Raw genomic sequence first — 18,990 nt, forward strand, 5'->3', positions numbered from 1 at the left:
AAAGTACTCCAATGGGTTAGAGGTTTTTTTTTCTTTTTTACCCTCATTTTATTTTGCAATATTACATTCAATTACATCTTTAATCATTATTTGCAATACATACTATTCATATATGTGGGACCCAGGTGGCGCTGTGGTTAAACCACTGAGCCTAGGGCTTGCTGATCAGAAGATTGGCGGTTCGAATCCCTGTGATGGGGTGAGCTCCCGTTGCTTGGCCCCAGCTCCTGCCAACCTAGCAGTTCGAAAGCACGTCAAAATGCAAGTAGATAAATAGGAACCGTTACAGCGGGAAGGTAAACGGCGTTTCCGTGTGCTGCACTGGTTTGCCAGAAGCAGCTTTGTCATGCTGGCCACATGACCTGGAAGCTATACGCCGGCTCCCTCGGCCAATAATGCGAGATGAGCGCACAACCCCAAAGTCGGTCACGACTGGACCTAATGGTCAGGGGTCCCTTTACCTTTACTATTCATATATCTCTATCTATCTATCTATCTATCTATCTATCTATCATCTATCATCTTTCTAGTACCATATTTGTACCACTATGACGTCCCTTCACCCATGCTCAGCTTCCAATATTTTTCATTCCCTTTATATTGTGTTTTAAAAAGTTATTTACATATCCCCCATTAATCCCTTTTCATCTTTTAACTTTAACTTTAAAAACTTTACAGTCAATGCATTTCAATAAATTTGTTTTGGAACAATATTTTGTCTGGGTTAGAGTTCTCTTGCTGTTAACGAGAATCCTGTAGGTTTGAGCCCACCCAGAGATGCCTGTGGAGTAGATTACACACGAGGTTCCTTCCTAGTCTTCTAGGATTCTATGTTGTAAGCTGCCTTGAGCATTGTTTTAACTATAGAAAGGCATACAAATAGAATGATGGTGGTGGTGTTGATAGGGTAGCTTTGCCTCACTCTTGTGTTTTGGAGTACATAATATATAATAATGAAGAACAATAATTAAAAAGGGGGGGGCACTCCTATGCACACTAAACTGGATGAGAGCAGGCCAGTGTGAATTAAGCTGAGGTAAAGATACACCACATCCAAGCCACATTTAGCAGCAAAGCAGTTGCTGCTTCTCTGCCTAAGCCTGGTCAGTGGTGGATTTTGGGGTCTCATCTTTCATGGGCGCCCTCTGCCTCTCACCTTCCATTCTACTTCATAGTTCTGGCACACCCTCCGGTTCTGTATGCAGAACGAGTGAACCAATTGAGCTGCCTCAATTCTGCCTCAGGCCTGGCAGTGGGAACATAAGAGTTTAGCATATTTTTGTATGTCGACTTGCCAGGTAATGTGTCTTAGTGGAATATCCTAACTCACCTCCACTTTGGTCCTGCCCTCCCATTCCTCTGGAATGACAATTTTTTCAGCTCCAGCTCAGTGACGCTCAGCTCAGCGAGCTTCAACTGGGCCACTTCAGCCAAGGCTCAGCTAGGATGGGCCAGCTGAGACAGGAAGCAGCCCTCTGACTCAGAGATCTGCTGCATTCTAAGATGCTCATCCAAGGGGATCTTGCTAGAGGGTTGCCACTTTAGAAAATAAGAGCTTCAGAAAGAGCAGAATATATTTGTGACACAATATGCAACTCCCTTTGTAGTGGACTGACAGAGAACTATCAGCATCTTCTGGCTGTGGCTTTTGCGGTAAAGGAGGTTAACGAAAATACCCAGATTTTACCCAATATTTCACTGGGATCCAATATATATGATAACACTTTGCAAGCTAGATGGACCTTTCCTGCTGCAATGCAATTTATTTCACCAAAGGACAGACTTCTCCCCAACTTTATGTGTGGTATCCATGACAATTTATTGACAATCACTGCGGATGTTACTAATTCCTATTTTCCCATACCACAAATATTTGCTATCTACAAGATTCCTCAGGTAAGAGTGTATGTGTGTAAGGATACAAAACAAATAATTATAATGTGATTACTGCTTTTCATTTCAGAAGTGGTTTCGGATCGATCCCAAATTAGTTTTTTAAAATATATTTTTATATTTTATCATGTTTTTCATCAGAATCATTATTATCTCAATCCGACATAATTTGCAAGGTTGCTTCTAATGTGATTTCAATTAATAAGACAGTGGTGTGATTTGAGATTTTCTGGATAACATGTAAAATTTAAAATTGTGTTTTATGTAAAATTAGAGAATTTACTGAACCTTGAAAAACTACCAAGGAAAAAGTACCAAGTACAAACAATCATTGAGGTATATGCATGATGTTTTATTAAGAAATACAGCACTGTAAAAATGTGTTTGCAGTCCCCCCCCAAACATAGAAGCACCACCAATGTAAACTAAACTAAACTAAAATATTTCCACACCCTCAAAATATGTTTAGCTCATATATGATTCTGCTTCAATCATACTGGAGAACACTGAACTCCCTTCCTTCTACAAAATGGTCCCAAAGAGACTTGATCAATTCAGGGGGATTCTCAAATTACTTGACCATTTCCAATGGAGATGGATTGGGTTGGTTTTCCATGGAGAGGCTACAAAAATGATTTTTTTGAGATATTTCCTATTTCAAGGAATCAAGCCCCAAATGCAAAATCCAAAAGGAAAAGTCTTCATTCTGACAATCGGGATGGAGTTAAAAACCTACCTCTCGAGTTATAAGTACGATATCCAAGATTTCTCTGGTGCTTTATCATTTGCACTTCAGTCTAATGAACTTCAAGGATTCCGACAATTTATTCAGAACAGAAACCCTTCTAATGCCGAAGGAGATACTTTTATTAAAGATTTCTGGACAGATCAATTTCGCTGTTTTTCATCAGTATCATAATAATCTCAATTCAATTTAATTTGCAAGGTTGCTTCTAATGTGATTTCAGTTGAAAAGACAGTGGTGTGAATTGAGGTTTTCTGTATAACATGTGAGATTAAAAATTGTATTTGATGTAAAATTAGAGAATTTACTGAATCTTGAAAAACCTAAAGATAAAAATTCATTACAAAGTACAAACAATCATTCAGATATGTGTGTGGTGTTTTACTAAGAAATACAGCACTGTACAAATGTTTTTTGCAGTCCCTGAACACTCACACAAACAGAAGCACCACCAATGCAAACTATTTTTTTCACCACACATGCAATATATGTTTAGCTCATATATGATTCTGCTTCAATCATACTGGAGAACAGCGAAATCCCTTCCTTCTACAAAATGGTTCCAAAGAGACTGGATCAGTTCAGGGGGATTCTCAAATTACTTGACCATTTCCAATGGAGATGGATTGGATTGTTTGCTACAGATGGAATGACTTTACAATGGTTCATACAGAAGATGGTACCAGAATTTTCCAATCATAGTATTTGTTTTGCATTTCTTGATTCATTCACCAGTTTTGAATATGATATTGAGAAAAGAAGTTATGTGAAAAGTTCAATGTACTTGTCTGATAAGATCATGAACAGCAAAGTCAATGTCTTGGTCTTCCATGGAGAGGCTAGAAATATGCTCTTTTTTAGACATCTTCTACACCTAGGAATCAAGGCCCAAATGCAAAATCCAAAAGGAAAAGTCTTTATTCTGACAATCGGGATGGAGTTAAAGACGTACCTCTTCAATCGTATCTTAGATATACGATATATCTCTGGTGCTTTATCATTTGCACTTCAGTCTAATGAACTTCAAGGATTCCGACATTTTATTCAGAACAGAAACCCTTCTAATGCTGAAGGAGATACTTTTATTAAAGATTTCTGGACAGATCAATTTCGCTGCATATCCCAGGATACTGTTATGGGAAGTATGAGTTTATTACAGGGTAATTACTCTGGGAGAGCTTATTCTTCTCCCTGCACTGGAGAGGAGAAACTAGAGAGCCTTCCTGAGCATGTCTTCCCAAGGAGTGTAACAGGCCAGAGCTACAGCTTTTACAATAGTGTCTATATTGTGGCTCATGCCTTACATGCCTTGATTTCATCCAGATCCAGAACCAAAGCAGGAATGAAGAGAGAAAGAAAAAGCCTTCACAATCATCAGTCATGGCAGGTGACAGAGTCCAAACTTGAATTAATTATTAATTGTACATCTGAATTCATAGAATCATAGAGTTGGAAGAGACCAGAAGGGCCATCCAGTCCAACCCCCTGCCAAGCAGGAAACACCATCAAAGCATCCTTGACATATGGCTGTCATGCCTTTGCTTAAAGACCTCCAAAGAAGGAGACTCCACCAGACTCCTTGGCAGCAAATTCCACTGTCGAACAGCTCTTACTGTCAGGAAGTTCTTCCTAATGTTTTGGTGGAATCTTCTTTCTTGTAGTTTGAATCCATTGCTCCGTGTCCACTTCTCTGGAGCAGCAGAAAACAACCTTTCTCCCCCCTCTATATGACATCCTTTGTTTGTTAAGAACAAAAGATTGTTTATTAGGAAGGTTTTTTTGTTTTCTTATTTAGGTTCTGGGATTTGTTATTTTGCTGACATAAGCACCCAGTCTCTCTGCTTCTTGTTGCCCACTGCCCATGTGGGGATGTTGATGGGAACTTGTTTTGTTCTGTGTAGAGTGTTTCCCATCTTTTGCAGAAGAGGGAATGATAGGGGGGAATAAAAAAAGACAATACTCAGATATAAGCCGCTCCCTTAAAATTCTGCAGGCACCAATACCCATTCCTTTTCACCGCATGTCTGTTTCAGCAGCGATATCGTAAAAGCCAATTTTCGTAAGGCTGCGAATTTGAGCTGCACTTTAACTTTTCATGGTTGGAATTTGGGGGGAAGTGAGGCTTATATTCAGGTCAATACAGTAAAAGTCTGACCTAGATCTAGCTTTAGCAACATTATCTCCATCAAGAGGGCATTATCCACCACAGTGGCTTTCATTGAAGTGTTTTGGGGTTGTTGGTTTTTTTTTGTTGTCTGGCTGAACCATTTTCTTAAGTAGCTTCTTTTTCTGTTTTTGTTCTAGCTCTACCATTTTTTGAAAGCTGTGTCATTTAACAACAGTGTTGAAGAGAAGGTTTCCTTTGACCAGAATGGGGAGCTCTTTCAAAAGTATGACATTATTAATTTGGTCACATATCCAAACCAATCTTTCAATAGAGTGAAAGTTGGAAGGATGGATCCCCAAGCTCCTCCTGATGAACTCTTGAGCATCAATGAGGATGCCATAGTTTGGCATAGCTGGTTTAATCAGGTAGGACCTCAATGACCGCTCCTCACATCAATGGGGGGGGACTTTTGCGTGGTCGCGCGCAGCCCCCTTATCTCAGAGGGCGACTCCCTGGTAGTTCGGGGCTGGCACCGCCTTCCCATGTAGGATACCAGGGGTCTCCACCCACCCAAGCCTAGCGTCCACCCTGCCTGGGGAGGTGTTTCCAGGGGATGGCCAGGTAAGGGGAGGGACTGTCTGGCTCACACAATAAAATTTGAATCTTACCTCCAAGCACCAGTTGGTTCCAGAGCTTCTTCCACCCTCCACACCCTCATTCATGTTCTTTTGCAGGTTAACCTTTTCTCTACAGGTACACATGCTATGCTACATCACGGCCGCTGTTGAAGGGTCGGTAAGGAATTTTTCTGCATTGGCAGGTTTTGCCTTTCCCGTAGCAATACGTCACAACTTTGGCGGTGTCAGGCCTTGGGCAGAATTCTTTCGCGATTTTCCTAGAGGGAGGGGTATGAAGCGGCAACAAGATTGGGGTATTGGAACATTCATTCCACAAGTAGGCCTAAACAATTCAAAATGTTGTTTATGTTTCTTAGGATGCTAGACCACTGTAAAGTATATTGTCTCCTGAATCTTAATGATTCCAAGATGATTCTGCTGAAGAGTAACATCTCCCCCTTTGATTTGTTGATAGACACGGCCTGTTGCTTTGTGTAATCCCAAGTGCCCAACCAGTTATAGGAAGAAAAGCAAGGAGGGGGAGTCCTTCTGCTGCTATGAATGCACTGTATGCCCCAAAGGGTGGATATCAGATCAAGAAGGTGAGAGTTTCAGTATACAGATGCAAAAAGAATGCCTATACTTCACAAGCAAATACAAGGAAGAATAACAGACACATTATGTGAATGCAATTAATGAGTAAAGGTAAAGGTAAAGGGACCCCTGACCATTAGGTCCAGTCATGACCGACTCTGGGGTTGTGACGTTCATCTCACGTTTGATTTGTTAGTGTCTATGAATCTGTGTGGCTATGAAACTAGAGCCATCAAGCACAGCAGCCAGCATGACTGAACTGTTGCTGGTGCAACAGGAAATAGAGACGGAAGCCAGAGACCACAAAAACACTATTTACGTTCCCACTACAGCAGCACCTATTAATCTACTCACTCTGGTATGCATTCAAACTCTTAGGTGATCAGGAGCTAGGACTGAGCAAAAGGAACTCATCCAGTTGTGTGGATTCAAACTGCCGACCATGTGATTGGCAAGCTCAAGAGGCTTGGTGGGTGGTTTAGACAACAGTGCCACCTGCAGTGTAGATAATCAAGAGGAACAGCTATAGCTAGTGTGTGTTACTTATTCATTATTGTATTCCTGTCACTTGAGAATCAAGGGGTTAAAAATCATTGTAACCTGTTTTTTTGTGTGTTTTCCATTTCAGATATGCCTGTGTGTTCCAAATGTCCAGATGATCAGTATGCAAACAAGGGACAGAATGCATGTATTCCCAAGACTATAACCTACTTATCTTATGAAGAACCTTTGGGTATCAGTTTAACTATTTCTGCTATTTCATTATCCATTATCACAGTTTTGATGCTAAGAATATTTTGGAAGCACCATGACACTCCCATAGTTAAAGCCAACAACAGGGACCTGACCTACACTCTCCTCGTCTCCCTCCTGCTCTGCTTCCTTTCTGCACTCCTATTTATTGGCAGACCTGACAAGGTGACATGTTTTCTGCGCCAAACTGCCTTTGGCCTTGTGTTCACAATGGCTGTGTCTTCTGTGCTGGCCAAAACCATCACTGTGGTTCTTGTTTTCATGGCCACACAGCCTGGATCCAGTATGAAGAAGTGGGTGGGGAAAAGCCTGGCCAGCTCCATTGTGGTTTCTTGCTCCATTCTCCAAGGAGGCATCTGCCTGGTGTGGCTTTCCACCTCTCCTCCATTCCCAGATAGTGACACTCAGTCAATGACTGAGGAGATTGTACTGCAATGTAACGAGTCTTCCCCAATCATGTTTTACTGTGTCCTGAGCTATATGGGCTAGCTAGCCATGGCCAGCTTCACTGTAGCTTTCTTTGCCCGGAACTTGCCTGACAGTTTCAACGAAGCCAAGTTCATCACTTTCAGCATGTTGGTGTTTTGCAGTGTTTGGTTGTCCTTTGTTCCAACTTACTTGAGCACCAAAGGGAAATACATGGTGGCTGTGGAGATCTTCTCCATCTTAGCCTCCAGTGCTGGGTTGCTGACTTGCATCTTCTTCCCCAAATGCTACATTATCTTGTTGAGGCCTGAGCTGAACAAAAGGGAGCAGCTAATTAGGAGAGGAAAAGACTGAAGAACACTGTTATTCTCAACAGTTGCTTGTTGTTGTTGTTCTTGTTGTTGTTGTTGTTGTTGTTATTTATAGCTCATTCAAAGCTTTTCTGACTTAAGTAACGTATAAATTAGGATGTGGATTTCATTGTACAAAGAATACATTAAAATAACATGATTGTGAATGTTCTTTCCCCCCATTATTCACTTTCTATCCATATCATTCATCTAGACAGAGGAAGGCAGAATTCATCGATTTCTCTCTCCATTATACCATTTCAGCAACACTCTTAGGTATGTTATGTTGAATGATAGGAAATGAGCTTAGTTTTATTTTAAGGCGAGTCTCTTTCATTGGAGTACAATGCTGTAATAACAATACTATACTGACTTTAAGAAGCTTTGGGAAACAAGTGAAGGATAAGCATTCATGAATTGGGAAAAACCTGTAATTCCTTACAGACAGCATCCTAGAGTGACACTCTCAGGTAATGCAATTGAGGGAGCAGTTCACTTCCCCTTCCACCTGTCTGTTCCTTTAATTGTGTGACGACCAACTGGCATGGAGGCCTCCATTTACCTCCACTCTGGGAGGGTTCAATAAATAAATAAATACTTTTAAAAAAACCCAATAAAACACCAGACATTAAAAACTTCCCTAAACGAGGCTGCCTTCTGATGTCTTCTAAAAGTCAGATAGTTGTTTATTTCCTAGACATCAGATGGCAGGGCGTTGCTCATGGTGGGCGCCACTACAGAGAAGGCCCTCTTCCTGGTTCCCTGTAACTTCCCTTCTCGCAGTGAGGGAACCACCAGAAGGCCCTCAGCACTGGACCTCAGTGTCTGGGCTGAATAATGGGGGTGGAGACGCTCCTTCAGGTATACTGGCCCGAAGCCGTTTACAGCTTTAAATTTCAAGAAGTAACACTGAAGCAACACCCCCCGCCCCACCCCGCCCCGGCCACATCTGTAGAAAACAAAACTGTAGAAAACAATACTTGAAAAAGAGACAGTGCATGTATTGTTGTAAACTCTGAAATCTTTAATAAAAGTATTTATAAATATATAAATTGAATGAGTCCCATCAGGTTGTGGCGATTGCTATGAAGTACAGGTAGGTGAAAACCTGCAAGCCAGCCAATTTACTTGCAGGAGAAAATTCCTCCATGGCCCCAACAATGGCACCCCAGTAAACCATAGCAAGGTAAACATGCAACATGCCTGCTCTCAACTGGGCAGGCCCTTCAACAACTGGGTGGGAAATCCCTTGAAGGTCAGCCAAGAGGGCAACCCGCCCTCAAGCCCCTGGTCCTGATTTTGCTCCTTGTGCATCGCCCACCCACACCTCATTGTCTGAAGTGGCCGGAGGTAGGGGGGTCGAGCTGACTGTCCCCTCCCCTGACCACACTGATGATGGCAGCCACGGCACACCCACCACAACCATGCCATACAGAAAAGGCACACCCTGGGTAAACAGATATTACAGGCAATGAACAATTTACGCATATTCAAACATATGCACAAACACATCACAGCAACCTGGAATCAGCACCCAATGACCCAGAACACAACCCCATTGCAAATTGGGGGTTGCCTGTATTCATAGTGACGGTTATCTTTTTAAAAATCATAATAAGGGAATGGGAGTTAAAATAGTTAACAAAAATAAAGCTGACCTGAATACCTTCGGGGAAAAAAAATGGGGCATTACAATAATTAAATGGAGCATGTTAGGAATTCAGAAACAATCTATATGATTTGTAAATTGTTTACATGAAAGAAAATAGAGAAATAAATGATAAATGTAGAATTGTGATGATATAATTGTGTGGAAATACGAAGTAAGTATTCGAAAAACAGATGACGGGACGGAGGGAAGTCGAGTGGCTCTGTTGACCTTAAAGGTTCTGTGACCTTAAAGGTTCTGTTATATGAATGTTAAAAATGGAAAATCAATAAAAAATATTTAAAAAGAGAGAAATGAAATAGTTTCAATAAGCTTAGCAAGTGTGAAAAGTTATGAAATAAATGAAATATTGAAAAAAAATCCCTTAATTCAAATTTATATTCTTCCACTCAATTATTTTTTTAACAAAAGCAGGGAATGAAAGAAACCTAGAAGAAAATCATTTTGAATATTTGCAAAAACCCATTTCCCTTGAAAAAGTAAAACACGTTAATAAAGCCTGAAAGGTACAAAAGACTCCTAATATCAATGGTTTTATCAGGGAAGAAGAGGGTAGTGCTTTTTCTCTTTAAAAATGTTTAGGGGTGCTCTAATTGTGACTCAAGAAAATCACCATTTTATAGCTGAAATCGGTAAAAAGAAATACTGTACAGTAAATGGGCAAAAGTGCAGATATTAACAAAAAGTTTAGGGGTACCCCTGCCTGCCCCAGAAAAAAAGCACTGAGAGAGGGTATAGCCCCAACATTCAGGGCCTCCATATACCAGTTTTGAATAAATTAGATGTGGATTTTCAACAAGGTGGGCTTATTCCAGACTCTTGGAAATTATCCAAACTTGTTTTATGAACTTCTTGAATCATAAAGGGCATTCTCTTTTATTAATGTGAATCCTCAATTATTTACCATTGTTCTAGCAAACTACTTAGCGAACCTGACTCCAAAATATGTAAAAGTAGATCAGATTTTAAAAGATTAATTTTGGATCCCTAACTTAGAATAATTAATGTGATTTACCACACAAATCCAAAGGACATTTAATTGTCAATGGTGTTACTTGATGCCACAAAGGCATTTGGCAAATTGGAATGGTCCTATCGCTTCAAAATTAACCGTTCATTTAGTGGCTATGTGCTCCGATATCACTTCTTAACATATATTGGACCGGAAACGTTTCCTTTCATCATTTCAACCATTTTTGCTTCCAAACCTTAAAATAATAATAATAATAGTTTAAAGATCAATTAGAGATATGCAAAGATATATGAAGAGGACATGGAAGATGAATCAAGACAATGATCCATAGGAATATTTCCAATGCCTATTTCATTGACTTTCATATTTGATAATGGAGTGCATATTTGTGAGTCGTTGCTTGATCCTAGCAGCCCCATTTCACATTTGGATCCTACTAACTTTAAAATTAGGGGACACACACACTAAAAGATACTTGGGCTAAAAATATGTTTTCTTTCCTATTTTCAGCTGTGCTCCAGACAAGCCTTTTTAATTATTGCTCTTGCTTTTGGCCCTTATTATCCAAATCACATGCAGGTATTATTTCATTTAAGATATAACAAGTACGTGTTCTTGTTCAAGAATTGCTCAGGGGATACACAATAGAGTACCTGCAATTAGTCAGAGGACTGTAATGGAAAAATTCTTCTAGGAATTCCAGTGGCCAATAAGAAAATAAATCACATACATTGTGACGGATGCTGTAAATATACCTTTATTGTACACCAGCACTAAGAAGTAGAGAACCACAAGATAGATTTTTTCCCCGGTTAGCCTTCAGCAGATCTGCAGATTAGTCATTAAAGTCAGGCTGTTGCTATCATGGAGATTCTAAATCTACAGTAAGGCAAAGTTAAAGGGTTATGGCCAGCATGACAAAGCCGCTTCTGGCGAACCAGAGCAGCACACGGAAACGCCATTCACCTTCCTGCTTGGGGCAGTACCAATTTATCTACTTGCACTTTGCTTTCAAACTGCTAGGTTGGCAGGAGCTGGGACCGAGCAATGGGAGCTCACCTGTTGAAGGGATTTGAACCGCCGACCTTCTGATCAGCAAGCCCTAGGCTCTGTGGTTTACCCCACAGCGCCACCTGCGTATACAAAAAGAGGGATCTGTGTGCATTAGTTAGATTTGTAAACAGAATGGTGACATTATTAATTTTGTAGATATCAATAGATCAGCTGAATTTAGATTTGCATTGAGAATGGTGATATTTGTAATTTTGTTGTTGCTGCTGCTGCCTCACATAGCTTGCAAGGTTCAAGATGTTCAATGTAGAACGTGGCGTTCCAGACCGAATCATCCCAGGTTTTATAAACGTGGAGATTTCACCTATGGAGCCATCATTTTTCAGAGTGCCCTTCATCCGCCTCCAATTACCATGAACAGACATCCTGATTGGGAACAAGCACTTAAAATGTTTGCATAACTAATCATTTCTCCTTCATACTTTGTCTTTGTCTATATTGAATTCTGCAGCAGAAAATAAAGAGATTGAACTTTGGCTCCTTGCAACCCTGATTCTAAAACAGAAACTTTGAACACACTAGACAAGGGAGAGCTGCTGGAAGGTTTTAGGTTTTCAGCCTCCAGACAATGATATGTTCCTTTTTGCAATCTATTAATTAATTATAGGAATTTGTATCCCACCTCCCCATATACAAATAGCCACTCAATATGCACTGCACTTTGGAATGTCACCTGACTTTCATAGCATTGTTTTCTTGACTTATGTGGAATTCCATCCTCTTTCCATTTGTATCTCTCTCCATCACCATGTTGTCTTCCAAAGCAGGATTCTCATGCTATTGAAGAGTGATGGACAGCAGTACCCAGTTAAGTACTGAATTAAGTTAATACTGAATTCTCCTTCACACATCAAGCTACCACTCCCATCAAATAAAGGATCTAAACAGTTCAGATTTAGGACAATGCCTCTCCTCAACTCTCAAAACATTTCTATATTTCATTGAGTATGTTAGTAATTATTCAATATAGGGATTAAATATGTCATTGCCCGGAGACCATCTTGCTTGTGAGTCCTGGATGATCTGCTTCCTTTCCATGCAGGCATTTTCCCATCTTGCCTTGGAGGGCAGTGCCCTGACTGACTGACTGACTGACTGACTGACTGACTGTCTTCAGCTACAAAATCTGCTGAACAGACTCTTGGGCTGGGGTATTGTTTCGTACTTTTTGTTGGGGTTTTTTAGTTCACAGTTATGGCACACCCTGAGGCTCCATGTGCAGAACAACCAAACAGGTTAAGCTGCCCCAAATCTGCCTCTGCCCTGGCAGTGCGAACATAAGATTTTTCTATTTTGGCTTGCCAGGTAATGTGTCTTAGTGGAATATCCTAACTTCTGCCCACCCATGTCTCTGGAACGATCATTTTTCCAGCTTCAGCTCATTGACCCTCAGCTCAGCCAACTTAAACTCAGCCAAGTCTCAGCTAGGATGGGCCAGCTGAGACAGGAAGCAGCCCTCTGATTCAGAGACCTGCTGCATTCTAAGATGCTCATCCAAGGGGATCTTGCTATAGGATTGCTACTTTAGAAAATAATAGCCTCAGAAAGAGCAGAATATACTTGTGACACAATTTGCAACTTTCTTTTTAGTGGAGTGACAGAGAACTATCAGCATCCTCTGGCTTTGGCTTTTGCGGTAAAGGAGGTTAACGAAAACCCTCAGATTTTACCCAATATTACACTGGGATTCCATATTTATGATAACACATTGGATATTAGCAGGTCCTCTGCTGCTGCGATGCAATTTCTTTCACCAAAGGACAGATTTCTCCCCAACTTTTTGTGTGGTACCCATGAAAATTTATTGACTATCACTGCGGATGTTACTAAACGCTACTTTCCCATACCACAAATATTTGCTATCTACAAGATTCCTCAGGTAAGACGGTATGTGTGTAAAGATACAGAAAAAATACTACTTTCCATATCAGTCATGGTTTTGGAGGCATCCCAAATTAGTTTTTTTTAAATATATATTTAATTAAATTTCAAATGAAAAAAGTGATGAAAAAATATACAATTATAGATGACTGATGAAGAAAACAGACATAAAATAAACCAAATCAGGGATCCAAATGCATTGTGGGTAGCAGCTACAGCTTTTCATATAATAGACATAAAGGCTAAGGAAAACAGAATTATAAAAGATAGACTCTATTATGCAAAGGAAGGCTGATTATAGTATTCAAATGCCCTCACTGAATTTATCAACCACATTCATTCAAATAAATGGGACTAATGTTTTATCAGGGTGTGGTTTCAACCCTTATTAGATATACTGCTAGGACGGGGGAAGAGGAAGGTGACTTTCTCATTCCTCCCCCTGTTGATTCTGTAGGATGTTCTTTTGCAAGAATACCAAGCAGACGACAGGAAAAGCTGCTACATAGAGAGGTAAATCCTAATGCAGACAGGAAGGAGAGTTGGCACAATGTGCTCCAACCTTCTGCTGAAAGACACTACCAAAAATCAGGATAGGTCTTAGAGTTTCCATAAGGCTTTCCTTCCCAGTGCTAGCTTTTCTTCATGTAGTACGCTCCACCACATTATAATTATCATTATTATTTATATGCTGCCCATCTGAATGGTTTGCCACAGCTTCTCTGTGCGGCTTCCAGCAATCATAAAACCACAGTAATGCCACACATTGAAGCGTTCCTCATAGAGGACTTCCTTCAGATGTATTCTAAAGTCAGATAGTTCTTTATTTCTTTGGCATTTGACAGGAGAGTGTTACACAGGCCTGCTGCCACAACCGAGAAGGTCCTCCCTGGTTCTCTGGAACCTCACTTCTCACAATGAGGGAACCACTAGAAAGCTCTTAGAACTGGATCTCAGTATCCAGATGATGGGGGTGGACTTGCTCCTTCTGGCATTCATGGCTGAAGCCATGTAGAAAGTCAATGATTTTTCTGTGTCATACAACCTGCATAAATATGTGGTTGCATTTACCTGATTTCTACAACTCCTGTGTCCTTCCAAATATGTCTCATTTGCCTTGGAATTTCAATTTCAGGTGAATCTTACGTAAAGCCCTGATGTTTTTGTGTTGTTGTTGTTGTTGTTTTTTTAAAAAAAGAATCAGTACCATAATTATCTCAATTCAATTTAATTTGCAAGGTTGCTTCTAATGTGATTTCTGTTGAAAAGACAGTGGTTTGAATTGAGATTTTCTGTATAACATGTGAGATTTAAAATAGTATTTGATGTAAAATTAGAGAATTTACTGAATCTTGAAAAACCTAAAGATAAAAATACATTACAAAGTACAAACAATCATACAAATATGTGTGTGGTGTTTCACTAAGAAATACAGCACTGTACAAATGTTTTTTGCAGTCCCTGAACACTCACACACAGAGAAGCACCACCAATGTAAACTATTTTTTTTCATCACACGTATTCAGCTCATATATGATTCTGCTTCAATCATACCGGAGAACAGCGAAATCCCTTCCTTCTACAAAATGGTTCCAAAGAGACTTGATCAGTTCAGGGGGATTCTCAAATTACTTGACCATTTCCAATGGAGATGGATTGGATTGTTTGCTACAGATGGAATGACTTTACAATGGTTCATACAGAAGATGGTACCAGAATTTTCCAATCATAGTATTTGTTTTGCATTTCTTGATTCATTCACCAGTTTTGAATACGATATTGAGAAAAGAAGTTATGTGAAAAGTTCAATGTACTTGTCTGATAAGATCATGAACAGCAAAGTCAATGTCTTGGTCTTCCATGGAGAGGCTACAAATATGATCTTTTTAAGATATATTCTACACCTAGGAATCAAGGCCCAAATGCAAAATCCAAAAGGAAAAGTCTTCATTCTGACAATCGGGATGGAGTTAAAGACGTACCTCTTCAATTGTATCTTAGATATACGATATATCTCTGGTGCTTTATCATTTGCACTTCAGTCTAATGAACTTCAAGGATTCCGACATTTTATTCAGAACAGAAACCCTTCTAATGCTGAAGGAGATACTTTTATTAAAGATTTCTGGACAGATCAATTTTGCTGCAAATTCCAGGATACTGTTATGGGAAGTATGAGTTTATTACAGCGTAATTACTCTGGGAGAACTTATTCTTCTCCTTGCACTGGAGAGGAGAAACTCGAGAGCCTTCCTGAGCACGTCTTCCCAAGGAGTGTAACAGGCCAGAGCTACAGCTTTTACAATAGTGTCTATATTGTGGCTCATGCCTTACATGCCTTGATTTCATCCAGATCCAGAAGCAAAGCAGGGATGAAGACAGAAATAAGGAACCTTCATAATCATCAGCCATGGCAGGTGACAGAGTCCAAACTTGAACCAGGGGCTGGTTATTATTATTATTATTATTATTATTATTATTATTATTATTATTATTATTATTTTCAGTGACATTTAACTGTACATCTGAATGCAAATGGTTTGTTAGGAAGGATTTTTTTTCTGATTCATGTTCAGGAATTCCCTTTTTTGCTGACAGAAGCACCCAGTCTCTTTGCTTCTTTGTTGCCCACTACCCCTGTGGAGATGTTGATGGGAACTTGATTTGCTCTGTGTAGAGCAGCGTTTCTCAACCGCTGTTCCGCGGCACACTAGAGACACTGGCTGGTGTGCCACGACGTGCGGCGACGAGAAGGGCGATTTGCATTGTCACGTGCCTGGCGGCCGCCAATAATCAGCACTAACCCACCGGAAAGCAATATTTCTCCTCCTCTTTCCCAAAGCTCAGTGCAATATTTGGCAAGTGTTTCTTACAGTCATAATTATAATATAGGGCGGCACAGAGTTAAATTTTTAAACTTTTTTAATGGTGGTGTGCCTCTTGATTTTTTTCACGGAACAAGTGTGCCGTGGCCCAAAAAAGGTTGAGAAACACTGGTGTAGAGAGTTTCCCAAAATAGTTTGGGGAAGAGAGAACGATAAGGGCCATTGCATCCCCAAAGCTAATTTCTACATACCACATTTGGAGCAGCTGGCCAGCATGTTTTCATCCATTCAGCATCTTTTCTGAATTGTTGTTTGAATGTTGAATGTTCAAATATGGTGTGTGTGTGTGTGTGTGTGTGTGTGTGTGTGTGTGTGTGTGTGTGTATATATATATAGTTTGGGACTTTCCACTTTTCTCGGAAACCGCTGGAACGATTGTGTTCAAATTTGGACACAGTGTCCAGTACCAATATGTGAGTGCCAACATCACCTTAGATTCCACACATGCCAAAACTTTGCCAGGTAAAAACTGAATTTTCTCAAAAAATAGCGCCCTCCACTGGACAACAAGGGAACAGATGCCATATCCTTTTGCAGCTAGAAAACCTTTGCACTCTATCAGCGGCTACACTGGTACTGCAGTTAGAAAACCTTCCCTCTCCACAGCACCTCGGCTTGCCTTTACAAACTAGGCCAAACTAGGCCGAATGGAAGTGGGGACTCGCATGGGTGGGTGATGGGGGGGGTGGACGAAATAGGTCATGGGTTGGGACAGGGTGGGGGAAAATATAGGGATGAGCCACAGCAATGTGTGGCCCCATCAGCTAGTAAGTAATAAAAATCTGACCTAGATCTAGTTTATTAACATCAAGAGGACAATATCCACCACAGTGGCCTTCATGGAAGCAGGGTTTTTTTTGGTCTGAACCATTTTCTTAAGTAGCTTCTTTTTTTCTGTTTTTGTTCTAGCTCTACCATTTTTTGAAAGCTGTGTCATTTAACAACACTGTTGCGGAGAAGATTTCCTTTGACCAGAATGGGGATCTCATTCAAAAGTATGACATTATCAATTTGGTCACATATCCAAACCAATCTTTCAATAAAGTGAAAGTTGGAAGGATGGATCCCCAAGCTCCTCCTGATGAACTCTTGAGCATCAATGAGGATGCAATAGTGTGGCCCAGCAGGTTCAATCAGGTAAGACCTCAATGCAGAAGTGTCCCAATACTCAATGAAGGTGAGTCTTTTGTTCGAAACCCAACCCTCTGCACAATTTTGCGCTTGCCTATGCTCATATAACAACCATCCCAACCCTCTGCGGACAGATTTCATGGAGGGTTCCCCGTTGCATGAAAATTTTACTCTCATCTAAGCAAAAGTAAAAAGCAGTCCGATGCAAATTTATTCCAGAGAGAAAGAGGGCATAGAATCTGCTTCAAAATGTTATTTGTAAAATGCATTAGAATGACAGAAATTGCTTTGCAAAAATGTCTATATTATGCTGATGTCAAGGAGTTTCAGGACACTGATGAACGTGCAGTGGGGGAAGTGGGGCTGGAGGCTGACTGGGAAGGACGGGCAGCCAGGAGGCAAGAGGTGGAGGAAGCTTTAGAGCTGGAGGGCGAAGGACTTAAGGAAGTGGAGGAAGAAGCAGGTCAGGGAAGTGAAGAGTCAGGTTCTTCCCTATCCTCACCTGCATTACAGTCTCCCAGAACCAGGAGAGAATTGAAGCAGAAAGAGCAGAAAGAGCTTCTATTCAAGTGTGGTGTCCAGATGTGTGTATGCAGCCCATAAATGGAAGTTTCAGAAGCTTCCAGGGGTAATCAACCTTTTAATACCTGCTGTCCACTAATGCATCTTTCTTGATGGTAAATTTTCCTTACCGCCCACCAGTGCTTGATGGAAGGAGGACTCAGCTTGTGCCCTAGAACCCCCTACCGCCCACCTAGAATCCTGAAATGCCCAATAGTGGGTGGTAGGGACCAGGTTGACAACTCCTGGCTTAGACAAGTGGTATCTGTACTTGTTGAGCCAGGGAGCACCCCTGATACTTGATTTCATACAAGCGTCCCTAAATGACGAGAAATTCAAACTAAAAGGCTCTTGAATTTTCATGCAGAATTTTTTTTAATGCATATGCAAATCTGGGTAACTAAATTCTACACAGCAAATAAAGAGAAATGCAGGGAAACCAAGCATACCAGGTTCGGCTCAACATTGGGTCGGCAGCAAGGGTGTGTGCACAACAGGGCCTGTCACGCCCTCTAAGGGGTCCTTCAGAGCCTATTGCAGCCACAGGAAGGCCCAACAGCAGCCCAAAGGAGCCCATTGCACTGGTTTCATTTTTAAGGTAATTCTCACATTTCCTTCAGCATTCTATGATGAGTATGGGCTTTTAGGTGAAAAAACTGCAATCCAAAGTGGGTGGGACTTCTGTCGTCTGATAGAAAGATGGTTGACCACACTCTATTTTTTTCCAAATAATTTTATTCAATTTTCCAATTAACAACCAATTAAAATAAAACAAAAGAAAAAACAATCTTTTACACAAAACATCTTATATTTTCCTCTTTCACCTTGCTCTGCCGAGCTATGACTTCCCCCCCTCCCTTCATGCGGGTTTCTTATTAATTCCATTTTTTGCAGTTCCTTATTGTCTTTTTTCAGTCAATTCGTAGGATTTATTTCAATCCTGCAAGTGTTTTTAAACTTCTACAGTTTTTCTCCATACAATCCACATATTTACTCCAGTCTTTTTGGAACCCTGTCTCTCCTTGGTCTCAGATCTTGCAAGTCAGTCTAGCTAATTCAGCATAGTCCATCATTTTCATCTGCCACTCTTCAATTGTTGGTAATTCCTGAAGTTTCCATTTTTGGGCTAACAATGTCCTAGCCGTGGTTGTCGCATACATAAACAATACTTGATCTTCTTTTCTAATCTCTCCTCCCATTATCCCTAACAAAAATGCCTCCGGTTTTTTTGGAAAGGTATATTTAAACATCTTTTTCAATTCATTATATAACATCTCCCAAAATCTTTTAACTTTATCGCATGTCCACCACATATGATAAAATTCACCATCTTT

General features: G+C 40.5%; 2 protein-coding genes and 1 pseudogene across 2 annotated transcripts; all 3 read left to right on the forward strand.

Moving 5' to 3' along the window:
- The first annotated feature begins 2,611 nt into the window (after positions 1-2,611).
- On the forward strand, positions 2,612-5,185 carry LOC132593111 (extracellular calcium-sensing receptor-like). The gene is made up of 3 exons (XM_088655821.1): positions 2,612-2,803; positions 3,135-4,025; positions 4,943-5,185. Exons 1-3 carry the CDS (start codon positions 2,612-2,614, stop codon positions 5,183-5,185), a joined length of 1,326 nt encoding a protein of 441 aa, XP_088511947.1.
- A 1,401-nt stretch (positions 5,186-6,586) lies between these two features.
- LOC148683857 (vomeronasal type-2 receptor 26-like) lies at positions 6,587-7,489 on the forward strand (annotated as a pseudogene).
- Positions 7,490-14,665: 7,176 nt separating this feature from the next.
- LOC148683858 (extracellular calcium-sensing receptor-like) lies at positions 14,666-17,698 on the forward strand. Its single transcript, XM_088655822.1, has 3 exons — positions 14,666-15,496; positions 16,874-17,101; positions 17,417-17,698. The coding sequence occupies exons 1-3, from the start codon at positions 14,666-14,668 to the stop codon at positions 17,696-17,698; spliced, it is 1,341 nt and encodes a 446-aa protein (XP_088511948.1).
- Positions 17,699-18,990: the final 1,292 nt, after the last annotated feature.

The sequence above is a fragment of the Zootoca vivipara genome, chromosome 12, assembly GCF_965207765.1.
Source record: "Zootoca vivipara chromosome 12, rZooViv2.hap1.1, whole genome shotgun sequence".
Taxonomy (NCBI): domain Eukaryota; kingdom Metazoa; phylum Chordata; class Lepidosauria; order Squamata; family Lacertidae; genus Zootoca; species Zootoca vivipara.

Bases quoted from the DNA above. Each gene is read 5' to 3' on its own strand.
- LOC132593111 (XM_088655821.1), top strand. From the start codon at position 2,612: ATGGAGTTAAAAACCTACCTCTCGAGTTATAAGTACGATATCCAAGAT. The intron at 2,804-3,134 runs GTATCATAATAA...ATATATGTTTAG, and splicing joins AATTTCGCTGTTTTTCATCA to CTCATATATGATTCTGCTTC. The intron at 4,026-4,942 runs GTGACAGAGTCC...TTTTTGTTCTAG, and splicing joins ACAATCATCAGTCATGGCAG to CTCTACCATTTTTTGAAAGC.
- LOC148683858 (XM_088655822.1), top strand. From the start codon at position 14,666: ATGGTTCCAAAGAGACTTGATCAGTTCAGGGGGATTCTCAAATTACTT. The intron at 15,497-16,873 runs GTGACAGAGTCC...TTTTTGTTCTAG, and splicing joins ATAATCATCAGCCATGGCAG to CTCTACCATTTTTTGAAAGC. The intron at 17,102-17,416 runs GTAAGACCTCAA...GCTGATGTCAAG, and splicing joins GGCCCAGCAGGTTCAATCAG to GAGTTTCAGGACACTGATGA.